General features: G+C 49.6%; 1 protein-coding gene across 2 annotated transcripts; it reads right to left on the bottom strand.

Annotated features, from left to right (window-relative positions):
- Positions 1-1,622: 1,622 nt before the first annotated feature.
- On the bottom strand, positions 1,623-27,656 carry Nsmce1 (NSE1 homolog, SMC5-SMC6 complex component). 2 transcript variants are annotated; one of them, XM_032892693.1, is made up of 8 exons: positions 27,534-27,656; positions 22,326-22,472; positions 7,484-7,605; positions 7,253-7,330; positions 6,256-6,402; positions 3,054-3,170; positions 2,217-2,337; positions 1,623-1,826 (listed from the first exon to the last, which is right to left on the bottom strand). In XM_032892693.1, the coding sequence occupies exons 2-8, from the start codon at positions 22,459-22,461 to the stop codon at positions 1,747-1,749; spliced, it is 801 nt and encodes a 266-aa protein (XP_032748584.1). In that variant the 5' UTR covers positions 22,462-22,472; positions 27,534-27,656; the 3' UTR covers positions 1,623-1,746. The 2 variants fall into 2 exon arrangements, with proteins under 2 accessions (XP_032748584.1, XP_032748585.1); XM_032892694.1 differs by lacking the exon at positions 27,534-27,656 and adding an exon at positions 26,620-26,639.

The raw sequence follows: 27,656 nt of genomic DNA, 5'->3' as shown, positions 1-27,656 counted from the left end.
AGGAGGGGCTGGTGGTCCTGGGTTGTATAGAAAAGCAGGCTGAGCAAATCATGGGGAGCAAGCCAGTGAGCAGCACTCCTCCTGGCCTCTGCTCGCTTCCTGCTCCAGTTCCCTCCTACCCTGAGTTCCTGCACCTCGGATGGGCTGAAGGCTGTAACAAGAAGTAAGTCTCTCCTCCCCATCCCTATGGTCATGGAGTTTACTTCACACCAACAGGAGTGAAGTAGGACAAGGCCCAAGAGGGACAACTAGGCCTGGGACAGGAAGGAACAGTGTGGCCGGAGCAGTACTGGCTGTTAGTGACGCCAGCTAACCAGTTTCAGATGCCACAGTGTAGACAAAGGCCTGCAAGTGGGAAGGTTGTGCGCCGGCAGCAACAGAAGGGCCTAGTCCAGTCAATTCCCACACAGTGGCACCACAGGGACCAGAGGGCAGGGCAGGCTACTGTAAAGGCATAGATGAACATCAGACTAGGATCTGGAAAGGGGAGGGTCTGGGGTGGGAGTGTCAGTCCTGTGGGATGCTCACACTGACTGGTTGGTTCCATAATAAGAGAAAGGGCAGAGGCATGGAGACAGGTGGGTGGCTCTGCTATCTCCAGAGCTCCTTGGTCACCTGCAGGGATGGCCTAAGCTGTACCACTGCCACACAGAATAAGCAGACAGCTGGCCATCCCAAAGCAGGGACTGCAGAACCACCTTGCCCAGTGTAGTCCTAAGGGTAGGGCTTGAGGGACTGCTCCTGAGCTTCACCTTGAAGGCTGTGAGGGTGCAGGGGATCTTAGGACCAAGGACTCACACTCCCAACCCAGAGCCCCCAACTCCAAGCCCTGGCTATTCTAGACCAGTTCTGCCTTCCTGCCAGAGTTCAACAGAGGTAAAAAGTGGGGTGACCTGGTGACATCATTGGAACCACCAGCCTAAGCCTCTCCAGAGGAACATTAGCATGTCCCTCCTCATTTGGGCCAGTATGGGTCCTGACATGTTGGAGTGAATAGAAGCAGGCAGGGAACCACAGTGCCACAAGTGCTGATCAAGGAAGGGCAACGGCTATTGTGGTGGTGAGGCCAGGGACCAAAGAGGAGGAGCTGAGAAAGGAAGGCTGAGGTGAGCAGGTGAGACCCCTCACTGAGTCCTAACTCTATGCAATCATCTGAAATCAAACCAGGGTTGCAGCAGGGTGTGGCATGTGACTGTTGGGGGCGGGGGGGGGGGGAGTGGGGCCAGGAGCAGAGCAGCTGCTGCAGCTGGGAACGAGGCGAGGTGGGATCTGGTCTGGACAGGGTTTGAGAACAGCCTGATGTAGACACAAGGGGCAAAGAGGCTGGACTAACTCTCAGGCTACTTGGTGAGGTAACTAGTGGGCTGATGGGGAACAAAGGCCTCATGGGAACAGCACAAATCTAGTCCAGTCCAGCCTGCAGGGGTCTACTGTACTTGGGGCCAGAGTAAGGCCCTACTATAGCTGTGGACACTAAGGCTAATACCATGGACTAAAACCAATACACAGCAAAGGCACCCAGAGCCAGACAAAGAGACACTTGCCCAGTGCTGCTGTCCAGGGCCAGTTCACTCTACTCGCCAAGGAGAACCCAGCCCCACACAAGCCCTGGATTACAGAGCACAGCGGCATTGGGAAACATTTACTAAAAACATGTTAAGAGCAGATACCAACAAGGGAAGTCCAGCAGTTCTAAATGGGCTGTGAGAGTCAGCCCACCAAAAGCCAGAACGATGCAGGACAAAGCTAGTGCTGCCGGGTCCGCAAGGACTTTCTGCTCGACTTGGAGATGCCAGCCTCCCTCTCCTTCTCAGGGTCGAAGACTTCTGTGTATAAAACAGCACGGAGACACAGTGAGCAGCATGGGAATAGACTGATCACACAGATGAGTGAGAGGTCGTATCACTGCTAAGCCTCCTCCCACAGCACGGTGAGCACTGAGGGAGCTGGGGAGTGGCTTTCCCTTCCCTGTCCCTGGATAAGGACAGCCTTGTTTGGGACTCTCACAGCCTTGGGGTTTCTACTGGATTCTAGAGCCCTGTAGAACAAGGCAGGCAGGCAGTATTCACCTGTGCTTCAGCAGGTTGCCAACAATAACCTTCATGCTCAGAGTCCTCCTCAGCTCTCCCTCCAAGGGTACTCTTGGGGCCCAGCCTCAGAACAGAGATCCCACAGACAGCCACCCCCATCCCATGAGCACTCTGGGGGCCACTTACCTGGTATGTCGTGGGGCCAGTAGTCATTACAGTGGGGACAGCGTGGCTCAGCGGTAGACTGGAAGTACTTGGCCACACAAGGCAAATGCATCCTAATTCCACACGTCTCGCAGCTTTGACCCTGAAACAAGAAAGCCTGATGACCATGGGCCAGTACAGCTCTCAACTTCACAAATCTTTAGAAAGCTGCAAGAAAATGGCTAGCAGGCTGGAGGGTTTAAACTTCCAGGTCCCAACTTAATGCTGGAAATAAACCCAAGCCCTTACAGTAGGGCCCTCACTACAGAATTTTGAACAAGTCGTCATGGGTGGGAGATGCTGAAAACCACTCCCCGCCAGGCCCCTGTAGACCCAAGCACAGGCTCCCTGACCAGAGTCCCTGGCGGGAGACAAGAGGCATACAGCTTTGCAGTAGGTCAAGTGGTAACATGTCTCGCATGCTTTAAAATAAAGGGAAGCATGTTGTAAGCCAGACTCCACCTCCAAGAATCTAAACATAGAAATATCATGGGCCCCTGTGGATGCACACATAGAAGATCAGTATGGAGCACAGTTGCCCAAGATAATCAAGAGAAGCAACTCAGGCGTCCAGCCTGGCTGGACTGTGGAGGCCTGCAAAGCTAAGCAGAATGGCAGGTACAGAGAATCGTCACAGAGCTGCCAAGACTCGAGACCTTTTCTACAGAAAAGCTCTCAGCCAGCAATAGAGCTGGTGGCCAGGGAGATCAGTAAGGAGCACCATGGCCTGTCCTGAAGGCGCCATATCCTGAGGGATCTAACAGTGGAGGTCCAGTGAGCTGAGCATCAGAACCCCACTCCCACGGCTGCCTGCAGTACCTGGATAAGGAGGCTGTGGCAGATGTTACACATCTTCACGGCATCTGGGTAGCTCTCTCGGATAAACTGCTCCATCTCCAAGATAGCCCGGCCATGCAAGGTGAACTCCCCCTCCTTCTGCAGGGAGACAACACACTCATGCTAGCTAACTCACTGCTGACTCTCCCGGTCCCACAGCCCAGAAAGCGGGAGGACTAGGTCTGGATGCTCTAGTCACTGCACGCTGTCACCAAGCCCAGCCAAACAGTGTCAGCAAAGTCCCCTTAGCAAAACCTCAAGAAAGGGAAACTGAATGTCAAACAGACAATGGAGGTGAGTCTTCTTATCGCCGTATCTCAGAACCTCCCTTGCCTTCACAGATGCAATGACCCCATCTTCACAGCCACCCACAAGGTAGTTACAGTCAGTGTCTTCAGCAAGAGAAGACAGAGGCCAGGGAGAAGAGCAGTCTCCTGGTGGGTAACCCAAGACAACCCCAGCCGGGTGCCCACTTCCTGACCCCTTCTAACCAATGTTGCCCGACACTGCCAACCCTGCCTGCCTCTTTACAGATGGAGCTGGAAGAGCCGGCAAGGAGTCCTGGGCATGTGAAGTGGACAGAGGGAAGCTGACAGGATGGCCACACACAAAGGTGGCCCTGTAGTAGACGGAGGCTGAGGAGACAGCCTGACAGGATAGTCCTGCTGTTAATGTCTTACCTGAGTTCCCTCCCCATCCACCACACAGTGGGGAAGAAGGGTGCTTGGGAAGCTAGGCTTCCTTTCCAAGCAGAAGTGGTAGGGTGGGAGAAGGGAATTTATGAGGGGGCCTGGTGACCAAAGCAGCAAGTGTCAGGAGCAACAACAGGCAGTGGGAAAGGAGTTCAGAAGTAGAAAGGCCTTTGTACACAAAGCACTAGTATCCTGAGCAGTAGTTATTCCTAGGCAGACAAGGACTTGGAGCCTCCTCAAGTGTGCTGGGAGCATGGCTAACTTCCAAGCTAGTCTCAGTCTTGTGGGTGTTACCTGTCACAGATCCCAGATCCATGTGGTAGCCCACTACTCACCCAGCTCCCTGAACCTCCTTCCCCTGCTCTTGAGGCTGCATCCCACCAGAGGGAGCCAACCTAGAATACGGGGAGATGTGGACCAGGCTCTGATGCCTGACCCATCACCCTCCAGTCCAGAGCCTCCTAGTTGACCATCCAGCTACAAAGTACCTCAGAGCCAAGACAGGGACCCCAGGGAGGAAAAATGCCCTTGAGCAATAAAATTGTGGGAAGGTGCATTTCAGAGGCCAACGATGACTCTGAAACCTAGTCCCTCTGCTCAAGGAACTGGCTGCCCAGGAAGGCTTGGCAGGGACCAGCCAGCAACCCTGTCAACAATCCCTCACAGATCTCACAGCAGCCCTGCCCAAATAGTGGAGGAGCCCGGTGCTGTCCCAACCACACCCTCTACTACATGAGCCTGTGCCACCTTTCACCAGACACATGGTGAACAAGAACGCAAGGGTAAGGAGACTGAGGGGCTGATGGGTGCCGAGATAGAGGGCCTCCATGCTCCCCCTCCACAGCAGCTCACATATTTCTTCAGGACTCCCATTAAACCCTTGTAACAGCTCAGAGCTGTGCCTGCAGAGGGCACACCAGAATCTTCATTCTGAAAGGCACCAGAAGGACGGGTCTGGGTGCCGTGGACACCATGGTAGACCTCAGAAGCTGGAAGTGGGACCCTCCTCTCTGTGGCCTGCCAGCCAGCAAGAGCTGACCCAGGGAGCTCAGTGAGGAACCTCTTCTACTCCCATCTCGGAGTTTCAGGTACACTGTCTCTGGAACCTCACCTGCTGGCCCAGTCATCCAAGCATTTACTGAGCACTGCAGTTGTCAAGCACATTCTGAAACAGGGCAATGAAGCCAGAACCCCTGCTCTCGAAGTCTCCCTCAGAGCACATCACGAACATTCTACACTGAGAAACCCACCGCAGAGAGGACAAGAAACTGAGTGGCTGATGTGTGTGCTGCAAGCACCCAGCTAGGCTGTTACCTGGGCAGCATGCTGGCAGGGGTCAGCATAGGCAAACCAACCAAGCTGAGGCCAACACAGCCTTCACAGGACAAACTATCCCAGGCTGGTCCTCACTCCCCATGGCCACTCCTACCTCTTTTCCCAGCAGATGCCTCGGATTAGAATTCTACCAAGGTTTTCAGAGAGGAAGTGAAGGGTGGTGACTGAATCTACAAACATCACCCTTAGGCCATCACTGACTACCACAGGAGAAGCTGGAGATCATGTGGCTAGCAGTAAACTGGGGCATGTGTGGGGCAGAGCTGTGATCAATGGGGCCAACACGAGCTCAGGTCTGGGCTTCTGGAAACAGTTAGTGCCTTTCCTGGGGAAAAACCGGGGGCGTTTGCGTTGCTCCAGCCAAGCCTCCCCACACATCCTGCTCCTCCCAGAGCCATCTGTGTCTGCATGTACCCCTTGCACCTCTAAGGTCAGTGTCCTAAGTGGAAGGGCCAAGAGCACTGGCCCGCAGCAGCACAGTACTGGCAATGCTGTCACAACAGGAACTCTAGAAGCCTCCAATAGCAGGTGGCCCAGTAGGGCACTTCACACCTGCCCCTCCCACACCGGGATTCCTATCTCCAGGCACAGCTGTGACAGAGGTAAATTATAGAAGAAAGCATTGACTTTAGGGCTCACAGTTCTGAGGGCTAGAGACCATGACCACCATGGCAGGTGCATGGCGGCAGGCAGGCAAGGCAGGCATGGCACTGGAGCAGTCTCCGACAGCTTACATCACGATCCATAAGCAGGAGGCAGAGAGCACCCGGGGATGATGGGAGTATTTTTAAACCTCAAAGCTCACACCCCAGTAACACATCTCCTCTAACAAGACCACACCTCCTACCCCTTCCCAAATAGTTCCACCAGCTAGGAGCCAAGTATGCAAACATGAGCCTCTGGGGCCGTTTTCATTCACACCACCACACAATGCCTCAGGCTGCACCAGAGCTCACTCGGATGGACCTTCCATGGATCCCGGCCTCTTCCACTTGTGGCTGCAGCACCCAAGACAGACCATTGGAGTGTCAGGGAGCACAGGCTGTCCTCTCATAGGTCACTGAAAGCTTAGAGTAGAGAAGGGACCGCAAATGGGCCTGCCTCAACTGCTGTGACATAGTGTGCACTTCCAGTGAACAGGGGAGGCCGCCGGGTACCTCAATCAGCCACTTGCTCTGCACAAACTTCTGCAGCACCTGCTCCGCTTCCTTCTTCCTCATCTTTTTACCTTTGAGTTGGTCAACTAGGTTCAAAATGTTTGTCGAAGAAGCAAAGCCAGTTTCTGAGTCAACGATCAGTTCCAACTGCAAGAGAAAGAGGTGCCTTATTCATTATTTGAATAACAAACGCGGCACCTAGGCCTCCAGCCAGCCCTGGCCCGGATGGGCTAAAATGGCCTCAACACAGGCAAAGCGGTACAGACAGCCCTTTAGGAAGAGAATGTATAGTATAATCAGTAGACATGTCCAATTCAACTCCTGTCACACCATCCCAGAGTAGCGTTCCTGCCCTGCCTCCAACTCCCAGAAGGAGAAAAACAAATGACCGGGCACATGAGGCAACACCTCTCCTCACTCAGCAGAGGAGCAGAGGCAGTATGGGTCAGGAGAAGCTGCATGGACTCACCAGGCACACTCCCTAAGTCTTCTGCCCGTGGCAGGACAGGTGCTAGGTATCCTATGTACGTACAGGGCTGTGGCCCTTGTGTAGCTTTATTCTCCACCCCATTGCTGACAGCCTAGAAGCACCATGAAACCATCGAACAAACTAGAAAGTCTACGTGCCTTGAAGGGCTCAGTCAAGCTCCTTTCCTACCTTTCCAATGACTGCTATGTGTTTCCAGGACTCAGAACCAGTCTTAGCCAGCTGTGTGGCAGATGGGCTAAGCAAACTGCTACCAGAGTTGGAAGAACAAGACCCTAGCACGTCAGCCACTCAGTGAGCACCTCATTAAAGTACAGGGTTAGGTTGAAGCATTCTGGTGCAGAAACCAGGACCCACGCACCCCAACAAGTTCTCAGGTGACTTGTTTGGCAGGTAGCTTACAGCCTGCCACTCCCTGTGAGACCCAGGAAGCTGGGAGCATGACAGTGACCCCCACAACTGCAGTTTCTACTTCCTCCCATCAGAAGCACAGCAATGAGAAGTACTTACAGCCTTTCTAAACAGATCCAACTCGTTCTCTGCAAAATCCGTGGCCATTTTGGAAACTGAAGTTGTAGCAAGATTCACCTAAAAATAAACCACATAAGGATCAGGCCATGTCTCCACCACAAAATTGATCCCTTTCTCCTCCCTCTCAGAAGAGTGGTTCAGGAATGAGCTACTGCAGAGCCCTCTGCGCCAGTTTCTCAAAATGCCACAAGAGGGCACTGCCTCACATACCAGTGCATAAATGGGTCTCCCGTCATCCTCTGTGATGCCTTTCTTTATCTCAATATACAGAGACTCCAGGACACTGTTGATATTGTTGATGAAGTCCTCCAGCTTATCTACAGTAGCATTTCCTGGAAGTAAGCAGGCAGGGGTGGGAGTAGATTTGTCAGAAAAGCACACACAGTCTGTTTCAATCACTGGCACCTGACCACACTAGCAACCTAGCCAGAAAGGTTTTGGCTTTCTTGGGCCAATGCCAATACTGTGTGGTTTCTTTCTTCCCAGAGTGCTCAAAGATAAGCTGAGACAGAGAGGGTGTAACGAGGCAGGAAGGCCACCGAGATTGTTCTATCAAACCACTGAGACGGGTGTCCGTCCTTCCTCTGCCCCCAGGCTTCAGGTCCTCCACAGCTCCCGCCCCCAAGAAGCCATCCAGGACACAGCTGAAGGTCTTGGGCCATCCCAGGCCTAAATAAAGAGCCATAGCAGGGTAAGAGAGGCACTCACAGCAGAAGAGGCCCTGCTCTGAGCTTATCCCAAGCAGCTTTTGCCCAAGTGTCCTCCCACTGACCCTTCACAGGCCCTGGCAGCCCTCTGAGGACAGACAGAGATGGTATGAGCTATGGGAGCCTGGCTCTGGCAGAAGTTCATGCTATCCAACATTAGGAGGCCAAGGACAGAGACCTTTTTAAGAGCCATGAGTCTGAGGAGGGAAGCAGATCCAGAAGCAGTACTGCAGGGGACTCAAGTGAACAGATACTAATTAGCTGGTGAGAATGACCAGGAGAGGCTGCAAAGGGAGAGGCCATGTTTACACATCCCAACTTGGAGATTCAGCCCTTCTGTAGGCAACAGAACCTTCATTATTAACACAGTGAAGGCATATGGCCAGGTTCATATGCTGGAATTACCTCTCTGCAGTGAGATACTTTAAAGATAAGAGTGTTCCTGTTTTCACTTATTAAAATAATTTCAAGATTTATACTTTAAAATTACTTTGGGAAACCCGGCAGTGGTGGCACATGCCTTTAATCCCAGGTCTTGGGAGGCACAGGAAGCCTCTGAGTTCAACAGCCAGCATGGTCTACAGGGTGAGTTTCAGGAGCCAGGGCCACACAAAGAAACCCTGTCATGAAAAAAACAAGCAAAATAAAACCAAAAACAGAATCACTGAGGTTAAAAAAAAAACTGCAGGAAAAACAGAAACAGAAAACATGCCCTATTTATGTTTTAAACCATAATAAAATCAGCAAAATCATGCACAGGACAAAGGCTAGGTTACCCCACCCCTAACCCGCTACTGCACAGAGGACTAAGGCTAGCCCTAGAAAGGAGAGTCAGTCAAAGGGTCATTACAGGGATCTGATCCCTGTTTAGCTTCCTACAGAAAGTGGGCATTTCTAACCTTGTAAAATAAAAATAAAGTCCGCTTAAAAGACAAAAGGTCATATAGGTAGCAAGGAAAGGCCTGCATAAGGGCATATACAATACCAGTAACATATGTGTGCTACATCAGCTCTTTCCCCCTTTGTTTAAGAAATGCAAGTTAAATGAAAATCAGTAGCAGTGATTAGGTGGAAAGCAATGGTGCAGGAAGAAGGAAGCCAGGACTCAGAGCTGACAGTCCCACCTCCCACTGCTGCCCCAGCACCAGAGCCCAGGCGAGTGGGCCTTCCCGTGAAGCACTCTCCTGGGCATGTAAGATGGCTGACTACATCGTGAGGACCCCTTCTGAGCCCCAGGCACCAACTTTGGAAGACTGGCACTGATTCTGGCAAGGGACTCAGGTGCTCAAGAGCCACTGTAATAGAAGCAGCATGCCTTCCCAGTGAGGATCCCTCCACACACTTAGAAATGAAGGAAGAGCGTGTCCTGCGCTGGCTACTGCCCAAGGAATAACTGGCCTTGAACAAGACTTTACTAACATACATACTCTAGGCTTGTGCACTTTACAAAAGCTGGCCTCTTTAATAAAATCTCTGTTAGGTCCCAGCTCCAAGACACACATAAAACAATTTAAACAGAGACAGGTGGAGACTGCCAGTCTATACACTGGGGCAGGTGGGAGACTTACACAGCGAAGAAGACATTGCCAAACTCTCTCTTATGTAGACCAGTGTTGTTCTTTTTCCAATACTTGCTACCTGGGTCCATCTTGCCCACCTGGCAGATGAGTGCTCTTCCTGATAGAGCACAGGGGACTTCATGGCAAACAGGGCTGTTGATGGCTGTGGTCCTGCACTGCCTCCTTTGAGCTGCCATTAGAGGTACATCTTTGGGGATGGGCCTAAAGGCTGGTTCTAAGTCAGCGATGTCTCCTTTGCTACAGGAATGGGACCTAAAGGCTGGTCACTCCTGGTAAGTAAGCATTGACATCCAGGATCCTAAATGTCCCTTATCTCCCACAGGCCTGGTTAGCAGACTGCTTACCCTTGGGGTGTTTTGGAGACAGTGTTCCTTTAGCTAAATTCCACTTGTGTGACTTAAGCAAATCTATCAGTCTGTCTTTCATAACATCAGTTTTACTACTTTGACTTTCTTCAGCATCACTCACTGGGTAAGTGACAAGATTCTTTGTGAACAGGTTCAGCCCTGTCCACCTAATATGACACTAAGAACAAGTCTCACCTCCCTCTGAGAGGGACAATTCACATTTTCCACCAAAGAGGTACCTCAAGGTGTCATTCAGAAAACTGCACTCTGTGGGCAGATCAAAGGCACTCTAACACACTGTACTTTCCAAGTACTCCGGGGGCGGGGTGAGATCGACCCTCTTTTCACACAATCCCCCAGGAGGGCCACATCCATGTGGCCGCCTCCAATGATCTTATGTTCAAAAGGTCCCCACACCCTCACTATCTCCAAATTGGCTTTGCTATTTGGTAGCAACAGGGCCAGCAGCAAAGACCGGCTTCTCTGTGAGCTTGTCTTCCCTTTCATCTCCGAAAGCCAACACTTTTTACCTCAAACCCTCTCTTAACCACTCCACATGGTCTACACAGGCTCTCAGTGGTGCCCTCTAATCTCCATAACCTGCTGGCCAGGCTTGTCCCTGACAAGCTAGCCAGAGTTCCCACTGCTGCCCTCCAGAGTTCTCAAGCAACCTCATGGTGGTCACAATTACCACCACATCTGGCCACCCACACAGGAATCCCAAGCCTGGCCCTAGGAGCCAAGCAGCCCCTTGTCCTTCCAGAAGCTTCTCAGCACACTCCATTCTAAGCTGGCCAGCTCTGGGGTCTCTTGTGCTATCAAGACTGAGGGTGCTGCCACTTGGGGTCAAAGTTACACGGGGCGGTGCTTCCCCCACTGCAGCCCTTCAACACCAAGTGGTCATTGCTCTGCCTCTACTGCTCCAGGAGGTCTTGGCCAAGAAGCTACAGTTTGCACACCTGCAGTGCTACATGTGACCCCATGTGCCCCCAAGTGTGCCAGTGACTCTAAGGCAAGTATTTCCAGTCATGAAATACTACTGTGAAAGATTTAATAGTTAGTTACCATTTCCCACACCAAACTCTCTTCAGAATCTTGACCCTTCTGAGAAAATGGCACATACTTCAAACACCGAGGGCCATGCACTCCAATCAGAGACTGCTTCCCCCAATAGCAGCAGCCTGCAGCTGGCATTGTGAAGTGTGGTCTGCTCCGCCACAAGGTGAGCGGGCTCTGGGCCTAACCAGGGTCTATCTCCTTACTTGTCCCTGCTCTTCTTCTAGGCTGTGATCATGAGACTATAATTAATGTACCTTAAAGCCTGCAGGACACTGGGCACGGTGTGGTACATTTATCATTACAACCACCCTGCCAGGTGCGTTATTAATGTCCTCTTTCTACACTGTTGCCTAAAGAGAGTAAACAGCTCACTTGAGTTTCCCTAACTAGGACATAGAGCTGGCCTGCCAAGCCCCGGATGCTTAGCCCAGGCACTAAGCCATACCCCTCAGCAGAGAAAACCCAAGAGCCTTCCTCCCACCACAACCCAGAGCTGTCACAGTACTTCACTCGCAAAAAAGGGCTCTGCCAGGGAATGGGAGGGGAGCAGATAAACTATAGTACCCTGGATGAAGTCACCGGAGGGGCTGCTGAAGTTGGAGATGATGTGCCAGACGCCAAGTGGCTGACCTCAGCACGCATGACATCAGCTCAGTCCTTGTCTGGTCCTACCCCAAGATGGGCACAGAGAGGCAAAGATCCATAAAGGCCCAGGACAAGGCTCTGCTGCTTTCCCATTAGGATGTGTTTGACAGAGAACCAATTAGAACCTGGGCCCAGCTTTACGGGGCGGTATCCCACTAAACAAAACAGGCCTCTCAGATTCAAGAGTTCTCCACTGAGACTGCTCTCCTCTGGCTTAGATGTTTTTCTCCCTTTTGTATAACTGAATCTAGTGTGCCTTTACTAAAGTACTTCCTGCTAAATCAGCCTGCTTCTATAGGCTGTGGGTTTACAGTTCACTACACACTGGACTTAATCGCAGATGGTCAGGAAGCCTGCTGCCCTAATCTCTGGCCAACAAGTATTTTTGTTCTAAACTAGTCACTAAAGATAGGAAATGCTATTTTTAGACAGAGAAAATAAGAGTAAAAATCAGCCCCAGGGGCCCAAACTGTTGTGAGCCAACTTGCCCAGTGACAGCAAGAAGGCCGCCTACTGAGTTTACTAGCAAGGTAGGCCTGCGCAGATCCAAGTGCCAGGCAGAACTGACTCAAAGTTCAGAGTCCAGCTGGAGCAGTGCTTCTCAGCCTTCCTAATGCTCAACCCTTTAATACCAGTGGGTTTCAAGCTTCCTAACACTGCAGCCCTTCAATGCTGTTCCTTGTGCTGTACTGAGCCCAACCATAAAGTTATTTCATTGCTACTTCACAACTACAATACTGTTATGGATCGCACTGTAAATATCTGATATGCATCGCCGGTAAAAGGGTCATGTGATCTCCAAAGAGGTTGAGACCCACAGGCTGAGAACTACTCAGCTGGAACAAAGGAAAAGCTGCAAGGACACAGAGGTGCATGGGGACCCTGAGGTTTCCCCCTTCAGAGTGTATCACTCATCAGTCCTGGAGAAAAGACCATCTTGACCTTTGGACATTCGGGTGTAAAAATGAGAAGCACCACAGTGCAGCTGCGTGCCCTGCCGTGAGGGGCAGCGAGAGAAGAGCAGCATCTTACGTGAAGCACAGAACACATGTGACAGTTCTCACACCAGCATGCCAGTTCACCACAGCACTGCTCATTTTTCTCAGCAGACCCTCAGGAACCACCCCCCCAGGATGAACATACAGTGAGGCATCAGAGAATCAAAATCACACAGGGGCCATCCTTGTATTTCGACATGAATGACGGGGCCTCCTGCACTGGTCTCCACCCTCTCCTGTGGCTGTTCTTCCATGTATCCATGTTTAAAAGAAATCCTTGGGCTCACAACTGCCAAATGACTCCTCCATCTTCAGAAGTCAAGTCAAGAAAGAGAAAAGTAGCCGGCCTGGCCCTTGGTAGCTAGCCTCTAGGGTACGCTAAGGAGGTGGGCTGTCCTGGCTGGGCTTTCTATTGCTGTGATAAAGCACCAGACCAAAGCGACTGGGGGTGGGGCCTGGGGCCCAGCTCACACTTCCACATCACAGTCTGTCACTGGGGGACGTCAGGGCAGGAACTCAAGGCATACATGGAGGCAGGAGCCAATGTAGAGGCCATGGACGAGTGCAGTTGACTTGGCTTGTTCCTCATGGATTACTCATGGTCCTGCATGGGCCACCAAATCCAGCTCACTAGTTCGGGTTTTAGATGCTTTCTTTGTCCAGAGGCCCATTTTCAAGCATGCTGCAACCACTACTTAACAAACGAAGCCATCCTAGTGAGCAGGTCTACTGAGCTGCACGAGACAGAGCACCTAACAGTCCAGCCCGTGCGCTGAATGCCCATGAGCACTGCCATGCCATGTGCACAGTACATCCATGTGGGGACACGCCTCTGGCCGCAGGTCTGCTGTGCAGCACTGCTCCACACTGCCATTCCCCATCCTGGTTGAGTTCCGAATGGCAACATGAATTGTCACAGATGCAGACTACTTTCAGCAGAATTTTACTACTGACCTTGTCAGCATAGACCCAGCTCTTGCTGAACACAGGTGTCCATCTACTCTTTACAGAAGCAGCAGTGGTGACAGCTCTGTGCCCCAGTGCAGCAGGAGAGGCCCAGCTGAAACCAGAGCACCTCACCTTGCTGAATCTGTGATACGGAGTTTCTTCTCAGGTTTCATGAGAGTAATGCCAGCTGACGGTAGGAGATACCGCTGTGGGAGCAGCATCCCACCAAAAGGGCGGGCTACAGCAACGGCATCCTCAGCAGGTTCTCATTAAAAACAAACAACAAACAAATATACAAAACCCTGGGGTTTTCTTTTTAGCATGTTAACTGACTTAGACCACTATAGGGTACCACACACCACAGGACTCTACCAGTTTTCAGACTCTGATGTGGCCTGGAACCCTCCTGTGAAGAGACTTAAAAGGACCTACCCTGTTCCCTGGCCATCTGATAGAGCTGTCGTTTCTGACTTGACGCAGGATGATGAACACACTTCTCCAGAAACTGGACAGGCAGGCAGTGGGCAGCCATACATAGAAGTTTAACTATGAGTGGCAACCCAGGCGGCCACCCTAAGCCACAGACCTGGTTCAGGAAACCAGCTTCTTAAGCACCACTAGACGATGTGTGGTGTCTGATCGCAACTGTAACAAGCAGTCCAGGAAACAAACCACGCATCCAGAGCTAACGGACTCAGTGGCCAGGACACAGCTAACACCTGAAAGCCTTCAACTATAGTGTGCATCCCTATGGATCTGCCTGCCTCCAGCTTCTCAGGCCAGCAGCCTGCACTGACCTGGAAAAGGCCTCCACACTCCTCTCCCAAGGAGGGACAAGCGATCCATGTGTAGCACAGGCTCACAGCCAGCCACTCTGCAGCCCAGCTCCTTCAGGTCTGAGGTACAGTGCAATCCCTGAGGCCAGATGTGGGTGCAGGCATGCACTGTCACAATGGCTGCAGGTTCCCATCTGCACAGGCCACTGGTTCTGCATCTGAGCTCCTGCACCTTGCGCTCAGGCAGTGGAAGGGCCTCCTCGATCTGTTGCTTGAGTGGAGCCAGGTGTCATGTTCCACCTTCAGGGTGATCTCTTTACTCTTAACCAGACCCCGTTTCCCTCAACAGCTTTTCCTGATGAACTTCATACAGTGATCCTTCTATGGCTCATGCTCAGATCTCCACTTTGTCTAAGCACTCCTGCCAGGGGATGCACACCCAGACCCAGGTGAGCTTACAAACTGCTCATCACAGCCAAGGAGGCAGGTGTACAATACATTCACTAAAAATACAAGAAATATTTTATTTGGCGCTAGCTTCTAACTGTTACTAAGACCTCTCAGAAAGATGTGTTTACACAATATGACAGAGCAGAACTCAGCTAGAATGCAGCAACACTGTGACTCACCAGGAGAGAAAGGACAGAGGGGCAAGTGTGTCAGCAGCTTGCTACCGTCAAATCCGGGTAAAGCAGAAAAGGTTTGCAAACACTGGGAAGACTCCCGTGTTTGATGGACACTGAGCTAACCAAACTGTTTACACAGCAGGTTTCCGGTACTTGTTTGTTGGGCTTACTGGAAAGTTTTCCAATCTTAATTTTTTAAGATTTATTTATTTGTTTGTTTGTTTAGTGTCTAGGGGTGTTTTGTCTGCATGTATGTCTGTGCATCATATGTGCTAGAGGTCAAAAAAGGGTACTGGATCGCCTAGACTGGAGTTACTGGTTTGAGCCACAATATGGGTGCTGGCAACTAAACACCCAGGTCCTCTGCAAGAGTAGCCACCTCCTTTAATCACAGCACTTGGGAAGTAGAGGAAGGTGGATCTCTGTTTGAGGCCAGCCTGGTCTACAAAGTAAGTCCCAGAACAACCTGGGTTACAATGACCCTATCTTGGGGGGAAAAAAAAGAGCAGCAATCCCTGACCTCTTAACCCCTGAGCAATCTCTTTAGCTACCAATCTGTTTGTCTATTTTTTCAAGACAGGGTTTCTCTATGTAGCCCTGGCTGCCCTGGAACTCACTCTATATACCAGGTTGGCCTCAAACTCAGAGATCTGCCCCTCTACTCCTCTACTCCTCTGCCCGTCTGCCTCCTGAGTGCTAAGATTAAAGGTATGCACCACTAAGGCCAACTCTTAATTTTCTATGTCTAAAATTCTAAATATTTTATCTTCAGAATAACTTTTATACTTTACTAAAAATTAACATAAAACTTAAGAGCAAAATCAATTACAATATGTCAGCGGCACCAGCAGCCCCTAGAGAAAGAGTTTAGGGAGAAATGCTAAAGGAAGATGAGCCAGAGAATCGAATGGATGGTTACCCTGTCTCCAAATGGCTCCCAGGCTTCGGCACTGTTCAGTTGGTGAAGCACTTGCCATGGAAGCTGGAGAATGTGAGTTCAATTCCCAGAACCCAGGGAAAGGTGGAAGGACCTCACAGACCTCTGCTTCCACAAGCACACCCCGGACAGCAACCCTACCCTCATCAATGCTTCTAAAGCATGTCCCCGTGAGACACACACTGGTCACCCGACACCTCATCTGAGTGGAGAGGACCCAACCCCAGTTTTACAGGCTTTTGCATACTCCTGAAAGCAGCCTGGATCTAAGCAGGAGGAGGCTTCGTACAAGAGAAGCTGAGCGACTTTCTACAACCATCTCATGTAGCCACTGAGTACTTCAGCTGTGCCTGCTCCACACAGATATGTTCTCGGTGTCAAAAGTGCACAGAGTTCCACAGCCTTTTTAAATATGTAAAATGTTTTAAGTAACCTTTATGAGTGTGTGGTGTTGGCCTGGAACCCAATTTGTTAATAGGCTGCATTACATAATTTTATGAGTTGACTTTCTTTTCTTCTGTCATGTATCCCAGGCTGGCCTTGAACTGTCTCTGTAGCTGAGGATGAACTTCTGATCTTCCAGTATCCACCTCCTAAATGCTGAGATTACAAGCGTGCACACCACGTCCAGCTTACGTAGTACAGCGCTGGAACCCAGGCGTCATGTGCACTTGGTAAACACTCTGTCACCTGAGCCACACGACCTCCCTGGCTGACTTTTCAAATACTATGGTGGTTTGAACACAAATGGTCCCATACATTCATGCGTTTGAACACTTAGCCACAGAGTATGTCACTACTAGGAGGTGTGGCCTTGTTAGAGAAAGTATGTCACTGTGGAGACAGGCTTTGAGGTCTTATATACTCAAGCTACGCTCAGTGTAAGACACAATCCCCTTCTGCTGGTTTTGGATCAAGATGTAGAACTTCAAGATCCTTCTCCAGGACCATGTCTCCCTGCATGTTGCTGTGCTTCCCATGGCAATAATGGACTAAACCTTTGAAGCTGTAAGCCAGACTCAAATGTTTTCCTTTATAAGAGTTGCTGTGGTCATGGTGTCTCTTCATGGCAATAAAACCAAAACTAAGACAAATATTAAACTAACCCAACACTCTTCAAATCAGCCCTCTTGATTCTGCTGTATCATCTTTGGACTAGAGTCAGCAATATTAGCTTGAACGTGCTCATGGTAAACCATGGGGTGTGATCTGTCCTCACAATGCCGTTGACATGACAATGATGTGAGCCTTATAAACTAAGGGCATAGGCACTCCCTTCTCACCACAGTTCACTCAGTCAGGGCAGAATCACTATTACAGACAAGCATTTGGACCATTCTCAGACTCTGGAATACCTGACTTTATATAACAACACATCTCAGAATAAGACCCCAGTCTAAATATGAAATTCACTCACGATTCCTATACACTTAATGACAGGCTAAAGATAATTTTATATAAAACAGCATAAAGAATGTTGTGTGTGAAAGGCTGAGTGTAGAACCTTCTATTGTGTCAGACTGGTGCTCAAAAGATTCACTCACTCACACACACACACACACACACACACACACACACACACACACACACACATCAGAAGAGGGCATCAGATCCCATTACAGATGGTTGTGAACTCAGGACCTCTGGAAGAGCGATCAGTGCTCTTAACCACTGAGCCATCTCTCCATCCCTAATCTGTATTTTATTTTCCTTCCACATTTGCTTATTTTTGCAGCTGTCAGAGTTGGTTTTCTCCTTCCACTATGTAGGTCCTGGGGCCTGAACTCAGGTCATCAGACTTTACCCACTAAGTCATCTTAAATAGTCTGCTGTCAATTTGTATTTCTTACTTAAAGTCATGGAAGGCTCTTGAGCTTAAAAGAAGCAATTCTTTCCAGTCTTCCCAGAAGCTATCTGACTCTCTGGCCGTCAAGGGGTTATTTCTCTGGTCACACAGACTCTCCTGATATACTGGGAACCTCTGAAGTATTCTAGATGTGCCTCCAATTCAGCCTGGTCAATCTGCCATGGCTGAAACCCTGCACAGAGGAGAGCTAGGACAGCTGAAGTATCAGCCCATTGCAAGAAACACACCCAGCCTCTGCCCCTGCTCCCTGGCACAGAACTCCTAAAAACCCTGGAAATTCCAGGGTGAGGGCACCTTTTGTTCTAATGAGGAAGCTCTAGGTAGTTTCAAGGTGGGGGCTGGTCACCAGAACTATGGTGTCAGCACCAGAATCCCCCAAACTCTAGGGAGAGGAAGAATTAAAGACTGAGTTAATCATAGATCGGATGCTCTAATTAATCAGGCCTATGTAATAAGACCCTCATAAAACCCCTAAACAGTACTGGGACCCCAGAAACTTCAAGTTCTGGGAGGGTGTACACTTAGAAGGCTCAAAAGCACCACAACATCTCACCTCCCAAACCCCACCCTCCACATTTTCTCTATCTGCCTATGTCTGAGCTATACAATTGTGGCAGGCATGTCCAGCCCACAGCCAACATGCCACATGCATCTCAGGACAGCCACAAATGAAGCTGTCATATCATGATGTCAAAAGACCAGAGATCCCACTTCCTAACCAACCAGCAAAGGTACACAAAGTACTTTCCTGAGCACTGAATCAGTCTAGCAAACTAGCTAACAGGAAGATGGGTCACAAAAGCCCTTGACTTACAGTCAAAAGTGCATGTGACCTGAGACTCACAACTAGCACCTTGGATTGGGATAGTGTGTGGGACTGTCACCCTTTAACTTGTGGAATCTGATGCTTTTCTCGCAAAGACAGCATCAAACTTAAGAGACCTGCTGGGCACCTGTCCTGGAGAATGGACAAAGCAGCCTGTCTAGTGTAGGGCAGGGACTCCCACAGTCTCTCAGGAGTTCACTGGCCTTGGCTGACATTTTGTCCCTCTCTGGACTGTTTGGAGAAGGAAATGTCCCATTACTCCACCTAGATCCCATGTGGAAATCCTCACTTAGCTTCAAACCTCTGTTTTCTAAACTTCCTGTGCCTGTGACCAGCAAGGGGCTTCTATAGACATGATGTGACTCATGACTCAAGGTCACCAGTCGCTAGCACAGAGCTGAGCTGACAGTCTCAGGCAATAACACTGGAACAATGTACATGCATGGGGATATAAGCCCTGGATAGAATCCAAGGTCCTTTAACAACATATACAAGTCTCCAGATTCTTTCTAAGGAGCCAGATGCTCTGCCCAGGACTTCATGACAAAATCTAACTCTTCCCCATCAAGGAGAATGGGGAATAAACATTCTCCCAGGGGCTGCAAGGAGAGACCAGGACAAGCAGTGCGTCTGGTGTGAGTGAATACAGCCCTGGCAGGGTAGTGGCTACTTTGTACCACACTTCTCTTTCAATGTTTGTCCCACTGTGCAGGGGACTTTCCTGGGCAGTGCTTCAGAACATAAGAGAAACAGACTGGGTCTTGTAAGCATATTTGATCTTACATCATTTAGCTCTATCATCAATTGTTTGAAAATCTCTCTAGTAACAAGAATTCTTGGGAAGTGGCCCTTTTCTTTCTAAAATGTCAGACGGGGAATGACAGCCTGACTATACCCTGCTTACCTCAGCATACACAAGCACGAAAAATAGTGCAGTTGGACAGGAGTGGTGGCACGAAATTGAACCCCAGCACTCTGATGTTAGAAGCAGGTGAATCTCTGTGAGTTCAAGGACTACACAGAGAAATCCAGTCTCAAAGAACCCAGAAGAAGGAGGAGGAGGAGGAGGAGAAGAGGGAGAAGGAAGAAGAGGAAGAAGAAAGGAGAGTGGGGTGGGGGAGGAGACAGACAGACAGATAGACAGAGTGCATGCAGTCACAGAGGCTTCCCCCAGCCAAGGTGCTACTTTCTGGTGCTGTAGTCACCTGATGTCAGCTGCAAGGCACCCATCAGTACAGGGCAGTGTGGCAGCACGAAGACAAGAGCAAACACTCACTTGACTTACCGCTCCTAAGCCTTCTGCTCAGCCTCCTGCTGTGCCTTCCCTCACACACTAGACTTCAGTGCAGTGTGTGTAGACAGGAGAAAGCACAGAACACTCGGGGTTTAGTACTAGCCTAGGTTCAGGTGTGCCTGGGGAGTCTCAGAACATATCCCAGCAGACAAAGGGATACTGCTATAAATCACTTCCTAGACAAATTCTTCAGGACTTTCCTATATTAGGTCATAGCAACTTAGAGGTGAAATAAAGGCAAAAGTACTCTCATCCTGAGCACTAAGGCAGCATATGGCTCCACAAAACTGTCCTGTCAACAGGACACTAAAAGGAAGAGGGGAGACACCTGCTGTGTAGCTAAGAGATGGTCTTGTACTAGGGAGATGTGTCCCAGCTGGGAAAACGTTAGTTGTACAAACCATGAGGACTGGGTTCAAATACACAGCAACCATGTAAAGCCAAGTAAGGGAGTACACATCCGTAATCCCAGTGCTCATATGGGGAAATGGGGCAGAGACAGAAGAATCCCAGGAACCTTAGGCAGGAGACCCTGTCTTAAACAAGGTGGAAGGAGAGGACCAGCATCCAGGGTTGTTCTCTGACTTCACATGTGTACCTGCATTCATAAACTCCCACCCCTACCCTCGGCACACACACACACACACACACACACACACACACACACACACACACACACACACACACACACACACACACAGAGGGGCGGGGTGGAGGGAGGGAGGGAGGGAGGGAGGGAGGGAAAAAGCATAAGAGGCAATCTCACAGCCAGGCCATCCCTGGAAGATGCTGAGTAGTAAACATGAAGTTCTGTGGGGCTTGCAGCAGGGAGGGCAGGTGGGACACTCGTGCTCAGTCTCTCAACCAAGTTCCCCTTCCACTGCTGTTCAGGCAAATAATGCTCACAGGCTTTCTAGAGGACAGTTCCCAGACACTGATCACAGGTCCTGCTTCAAATCCTCCCAGTGTCTGCACTGCATCTAGAAACAACTGTGTCCTGTCTACGCCAGCGAGCACTGCTGAGCTCCAGAGCAGATGACACAAGGCCAGGAGACAGCCTGCTCAAGGCCTCCAGCCTCTGCTTGCTTCTCTGCATCAGCTCCCTCCCAGGACGTTCCAGAGTGGCTCATGCCCACTGAAACAGGCTCCATGCTGCCTTCTTACATTCTCTCCCCTCTGCGTATCTTGAAGGAACCCCGTTTCTATGTTCTGCCCCCTCTCTCAGTCTGTGCACCCCCATCTCTATGGGCCTTACCTTACCTCTATAGAGCTCTAACTGAACGCTTTCCTCATGTCCACTCCTCCAAGTCCTCTACCCACACCCCTTTCCTTACTCCTTCTGCCTTGGCTCACTCTTTAAAAAGCCATATTGTTGTTGTTGTTGTTGTTGTTAAAATTAGAAATACAGGGAGGGAAACAAAAATGCAAAACAAAAGCAAACATTTCCATTACCACCAGTCAGAAGGGACAGTCAGGAATACACTAATGCAGCCAGGCAGTGGTGGTGCACCTTTAATCCTGGCACCTGGGAGGCAGAGGCATGTAGTAGATCTCTAATTTTGAAGCCAGCCTGGGAGCGAGTTCCAGGACAGTCAGGGCTACACGGAGGGGAAAAAACAAAACACTAACACGATAACGCGTTCACTTCCCACTTTCTTTTTCTAAAGGAGCACAGCATAAGATGAAGTGTCTCTGATTCCCACTGACCATCCTCTTCTACACCCTCCCATGCAAAGGCCAGCACCACTGGAGCTCACAGCATGACCTTCCAGTCCACTCTGGTACTTTACTAAGAAAGGAAAATAATTTTGCACTTTCCCAGAACCTAACACAGTAACATCGTAAGTAGGGTCAGCTCTCTTCCTCATTTACAAACTCTCCTGGACACTCAACAGTCGCTTCCTGAGTCTATGGGACCTTCCTTACTGACCTCACTGCTTCCACTGTCCTCCCACTGACAGGAGGCCTCGGTGTGTGCCAGCCTTGTCCCCAAGTGCCATCTTATATCTCCCCGTGACCTGCAGAGATGCTCCAAATGCCTAAGCTTAGCACAGGGCACACAGCCGGTACTCGCTCCAGCCTGTGCCCGGCTCATGTGCCAGGCTGTCCTCTCTCTAATAACAGGCACCCAGCACTCTTCCTGTGCTAGGCTTCAGTCACTCCCCAACTCTCAGGAGCCTGTGAGTAAGTCATTCCTCCCACCTTGAAGCCATGGACACCAGTGGCTGGAGTGCACAGTGGAGCCTTGCTGTGAACTGTAACACCACACACTCAGAACCCAGGCTTCTGCTTCTTGGACTAAATGGCAGTCACTTCGGGAGGTAGAGAAAGATGAGATCAGAGTCTTGAACGGTCAGGTCAGTGCTACTTGTTATGCCAACATCGCTAGGCTCTCATCATTCCAGCAGCAGGAGCTGCTGGGAGCAGGAACACAGCACTTACGGTCGTGGACTTTGTAGCAGTGGTTCTGCAGGCGCCTAACCTCCCACTCCTCCAGCACGCCATGAGTCATCAGCAGCTGGAGGAAGCGCCGATGCACATCTGTCATGGCTCCCGCTCTTCTCGTGCTGCCCTGCATGTTGGAAGGAGCTGAAAAACAAGTGTCACCATCACCTACGTGCACACAGGAGCAAAGGCACTCCACTACGTTCAGAAACAAGCAGTGCTTATGACTGTCAAAGTTCAGCTTGTGCTGATGACTCCAGAAGTGAAAAGAACAGGGGTAAGCTCAAGTCCATTCCATTGGTTTTGGAGATTCTGGAGCCAGAACCACTGGTTGACAGCCCTCCTGAACTAACTACTTACAAAGTGGTAAGCCGGACCACTAAAGTCTCCAGATTATTCAGTTTCTAGACTAAAAAGTGGGAATGATGAGAGAAATGTTCTCCCAAGAACTCTTAGCTCAGTGAATTAAAACTGGTGACAGAGTAGTACCACAGTAAGCAGTAAACTTGTGCCAATCACTACAGGATAATTCCGAGTCTGGACCCTGTACCCTGAGTCTGGACCACTTAACTCACTCAACAGCCCTGGAGAAACTAGGCCGAGGCCTATGTTCTTCCTATAAAAGTATGGTACCCGCTGCTGAGAACACTGCCAAGAACATGGCCAAGAAGACCTTAACAGACTCTGGCTTCCCCTCTCCCCAGCTGCCAATATGGACTGTGGGCCATTTCTACAGTCCTCTGCTCTCTCACAAAAAGCTATCTTTTGGATCCAGCAAGATGGCCTAGCAGGTAAAGACATGTGCCACAAAGGCTCACATCTTGAATTCAATCTCCAGGACCCACATGGTGGGAGGAGAGAATCGACTCTTGCAAGTGCTCTAACTTCCACACAAATACTATGACTTGTGTGAGCCCACGCCCACACATAGACACGCGTATATACAAAAATAAATGTAATAAAAACTTATCTTTCTACAAACCACAAAGATCAGAGCTGATAAACATGTGGCACAAGGCAGATCAAAACACCTGCTCCTGCCAGGCAGGCGGGGCCGGGTAAGCACTGCGCACATGGGTTTGAGGCTGGGTGGATGGTTTAGGCACTGCAGACACATAACCAAGCCTACATCCCGGTCCTCCCCTCTCCAAACACAAAGAAAACTCTGCAGAGGATACCCAGGAAAGCGTCCGGAGTCTCGGAGGCTAGGCTGACCATGTGACCAGAGGTGTAAGACTATGTTTTGGAGTGACCGACAGCCTCTGTTTCCCCGTCCTATAAATTAGCACTCTAAGACGAAAAGAGGAAAGCAGCAGATTTCTGTCTGTTTTTGATTAAGGCTCACACAATATAGTCCTGGTTGGCTTAAAACTCACCATGAACACTAGGCTAACCTTGAGCTCATAGAAATAGTCCTGTCTCTGCCTGCCTCTGTTTCCTGAGCATGCTAAGGTTAGAGGCATGAACTACCGTGCCTGTCTCAGATGTTTCTTCTTTAAATTTTAGCTCTGTCTTCCCAGATTGCCAGCTTAATGAATAATCATGGCTTAAGGATTCAATCTCTGCCTCTGCGTGACAGGCAGCATGAATTCTGGCTACACAATTAGATTTATGGTAACAATGAGGAAAAACAGCTCAATAACAAGAGAGCTCACCTAGAATGCACCAGGCCCTAGGTTCAACCCTGGGATAAGGAAGGGAGAAAAGGAGAGGGGAAGAGAAAAGGAAGACGAAAACCAATTTAAAGATTAAAAACCAATCTGCCCTGCCAACTGAGAGAGCTAGTGTGGTTTTATTAATGAGTCAAAATACACTTTGGTTTTTTTTTTAAAAAGGACTGGCAGAAATGAAGACCATCACAAAGGGCAATGGTCACACAAGCACACACTCGAATTTCTCAGATGTTTAGGCCTCTATGATGAGGTCTCACAAACCTTCACGTTAATTTATCAGGGTTGTGGCTGCACACACAAATCCACCATAGGGTGGGAGAGCCTGCAGTCCTCTGGCTCTGAGGTAAAAACACAGGGTCCAAAGGAAGTGCTGAGTGCCTGGGAGCATTAAGAACACAGGGAGATGTGATCTGCAGGACAACAAAAGCTGAAGGGGACAATCACACCTCCCCTGCTGGCTGTAGAACAGGACACACCAAGGCAGCCAGACAGCCAGACTACACAGTGGACTGACTACAAGCCAATACTCAAGGGGTGACTAAGGAAAAGGAAAAGTCCGTTTGCTCGGGATTTAAGGATTACAGTTATAATAACCCCTTCTGGCCAGGTCTGGTGATGCAGGGCCTCGTGAACCCAGCCCTTGGGTGGGTGGGAGCAAGAGAGAAGAAAAGAGGACGAGACATAAGTCATCCCTTCCAGGACTGGCATCAATCAATGCAGGGGGAGTGAGAAGAAGGGGAAAGCGAGTATTGAGTAAGAACACAAAGAAAACAAGTTGATAAAATGTGCTCACGTTACACAGCTAACGAAGATACAGAGTAGGAAAGGTTGTCCTTAGAAGACACGAAAGCCACACAGAACAAAGCATAAAAGAATACACTCCTGGCTGACGTCATTATAGAACCTCACCAAAAATACCAAAGGAGGGGAAGGAAGGGGAGGAGGCAACATGCTGGAAGGTGTTTCAAATACACTAACCACAAGAACCTTCTTCAGAATACACTAAGACCCCTACAGATCAAGAAGAAGAGAAAAATAAAGAGAAGAGCGGATGCAGAAGCGGCATGAGAGGTGATGTGTAAACAAGAACACATTAAAAAGCTGATCTAAATGTGGTCACGCAAGAGAATAAAAGCCATGCTGACACGGCCACAGTAACACACACCAGCAATCCCAGAAGGCAGAAGGCTTTGGCAAGAGAGAGAATGAATTTGAAGTTAGTCTGGACTCTGTCCAAAGTGAGTTTCAGGCCAGTGTGGGCTATAGAGAGACCCTTGTCTTTCAAAAAGAAAAGAAAAAGACACAGCTCAGGGGTTAAGAACATGTGCTGTTCTTACTAAGGACCAGAGTTCTGTTCCCAACACCCTCAACAGGCCCTCAGAACCACCTGTTAAGTCCAGCTTGGGGGACCCAAGGTCTCTGAGGGCATCTCACACACCCAGACACACATACACATACATAAAATAAGATAAATCTGGGAGAGAGAAGACAAGAGGCAAGGGGTGAGGACAGGAGGCAAAGGGAAGACTCTTCAGCTGGGTAAAAGTGGTGGAATGCATGGACTTTCGTCCACTTCTGGGGGAAAACACATTCTAGCAAATGTGCATGTCCCCCGAAATACCATTATTATATACATTCCTTACAAACACCATTATTATATACATTCCTTACAAAAGTGTCCACACTGGCCCCAGAAAATGTTGTTCATAGAGGCATGATGTAAGGGAAGTCTGGCAATACATACAATCACACTGTGGAATCCAGGACAGTGAAGATAAAAGCAAGGTATTCACATCTACATGGGTGCTCAAGCACACTGCATGGAAGCCGGGCATTGTGGTGCACGCCTTTCATCCCAGCACTCTGAGGCTGGATTGCTCTGAGGTGGATCTCTCTGAGTTTAAGGGCAGCCTGGTCTACATTGCCAGTTCCAGGCTAGCCAGGGATACGGAGAAACTGTCACAAAACAAAACAAACCACAAACAAAACACAAAACCATACCATATGCAAAAAAGCAAGTCACACATTCACACAGGATGCCAAAGACTGAAAGAACTGTATACGGTGATCATCCCAAGGCCATAGCAAGTCAGTGAGGCCTACCAACCGCAAGGAAAACAGAATTCAGAGGAGTGGGAAACTTTGCAGAGGAGATTCAATGGTGGTGGGGGGGATGAAATAACACATTTCTTAATTCAGTGGTGGCACACATGAGGTGTTCGTTTTATTTTTATAAGTATGTTACAAGATAAAAATACTTAAAGCCAACTTAAATATTAATGAGAGAAATGTGACAGGAAGAGGTCAAACGGTGTGATGTGGGGAAAGGAGGTCAGAAAATGAGTGAGGAAAAGATCACAGGAGCCATGCTGCCTTGTGGCTATGACGGCAACTATCTATGACACGGACTGTACAGAGAGGACTAACCACAGATCCATGCAGCCCACTCAAAGGACTTCAAAACACAAGTGTTTACAGAATAAGCGAAGCCTGACAAACAGCATGGGTGGCCTGTGCTAGGCAGTGTTAATGCTCTGATGGCACAGCCTGGTTTGAAACTCACCAGAACCTCATGAGGAACAGTATTTCACAGGAGGGGGCTGAGGCTACAAACATACCCAGGTGAAGGCGATGAGAAGTGGATGGTACTACAAAAGCAGTCTCTCTTCTTAAGGCACTTCTACTCAAGTTGTTTTATTTTTTTTTTCCTAAAATACTGGACAAATAAAAAAACCATGGTTGCTGGGCAGTGGTGGTGTACACCTTTAATCCCATCACACGGGAGGAAGAGACAGGCAGATCTGAATTCGAGGCCAGCCTAATTTACAGAGTGAATTGCAGGACAACCAGGGTGGGTGGGTGGGTGGGTAGGTAGGTAGGTAGGTAGGTAGGTAGGTAGGTAGGTAGGTAGGTAGGTAGGTAGGTAGGTAGGTAGGTAGGTAAATGATAGACAGAACAAAGGTTCTGTCATGATCTAGGTTGCTTATTTCCACTTCTCCAGTCTGCCCTTTGAGAAGTTGGTCTGGGTTAGAGGTGTTATTTGGGGTTATCAGTAGAAGTGCAACATAACACAGGAATCCTAGACTTTTCCAAAATCGGACAAACGGATGATTCTGAACACATTTAGTCTAGGGTTTTCAAACACCGGCTCCACAAACCAAAGGGGGGACTTGGGAAGGGAGGGACGAGGCGGTGTGGTCGTTTTGGACAGAATGATACAAGTGGCTGTCACCTAACAGTGCCAGTGACAAGGCGCACTTTCTCCGCCTGACCCATGAGGAGACGGAGGCAGGAGCTACACGAGTTCGAGGTCAGCTTAGGATATATGGCGAGAGTATGTCTGAAAGACACAATTTTTTAAAACTTAAATTAAAAGTAAACAACTTGTTATGGAGCAGTGTTCCAACCCGTGCCCTTGGCGAGCCTCAATATCTATTCAGCGCCAAAGCCCGCGCCGACCTCACGTCCCTCCTCCCGTCGCCCACAAACGCCCGCTATGGTCCCCGCAGCACCCCAAAGCTTTCATACGTACCGCAAACCTGCGAGGTCACGCCGGAAGCCACCCTCAGAGCCCGCCTCCAGGGCGGAGAGATCGCCAATATGGAGCTCCTATTGGTGAACTGTGAGTATTCTCCCGCTCACCACGAGAGTACTT

The sequence above is a fragment of the Rattus rattus genome, chromosome 2, assembly GCF_011064425.1.
Source record: "Rattus rattus isolate New Zealand chromosome 2, Rrattus_CSIRO_v1, whole genome shotgun sequence".
NCBI classification, from domain to species: domain Eukaryota; kingdom Metazoa; phylum Chordata; class Mammalia; order Rodentia; family Muridae; genus Rattus; species Rattus rattus.
This window is presented reverse-complemented; position numbering and strand designations above follow the sequence as displayed.

Bases quoted from the DNA above. Each gene is read 5' to 3' on its own strand.
- Nsmce1 (XM_032892693.1), bottom strand. From the start codon at position 22,461: ATGCAGGGCAGCACGAGAAGAGCGGGAGCCATGACAGATGTGCATCGG. The intron at 7,606-22,325 runs GTAAGTGCTGTG...GCTTACTTCCAG, and splicing joins CTGCTACAAAGTCCACGACC to GAAATGCTACTGTAGATAAG. The intron at 7,331-7,483 runs GTATGTGAGGCA...GTTTATTTTTAG, and splicing joins GGAGACCCATTTATGCACTG to GTGAATCTTGCTACAACTTC.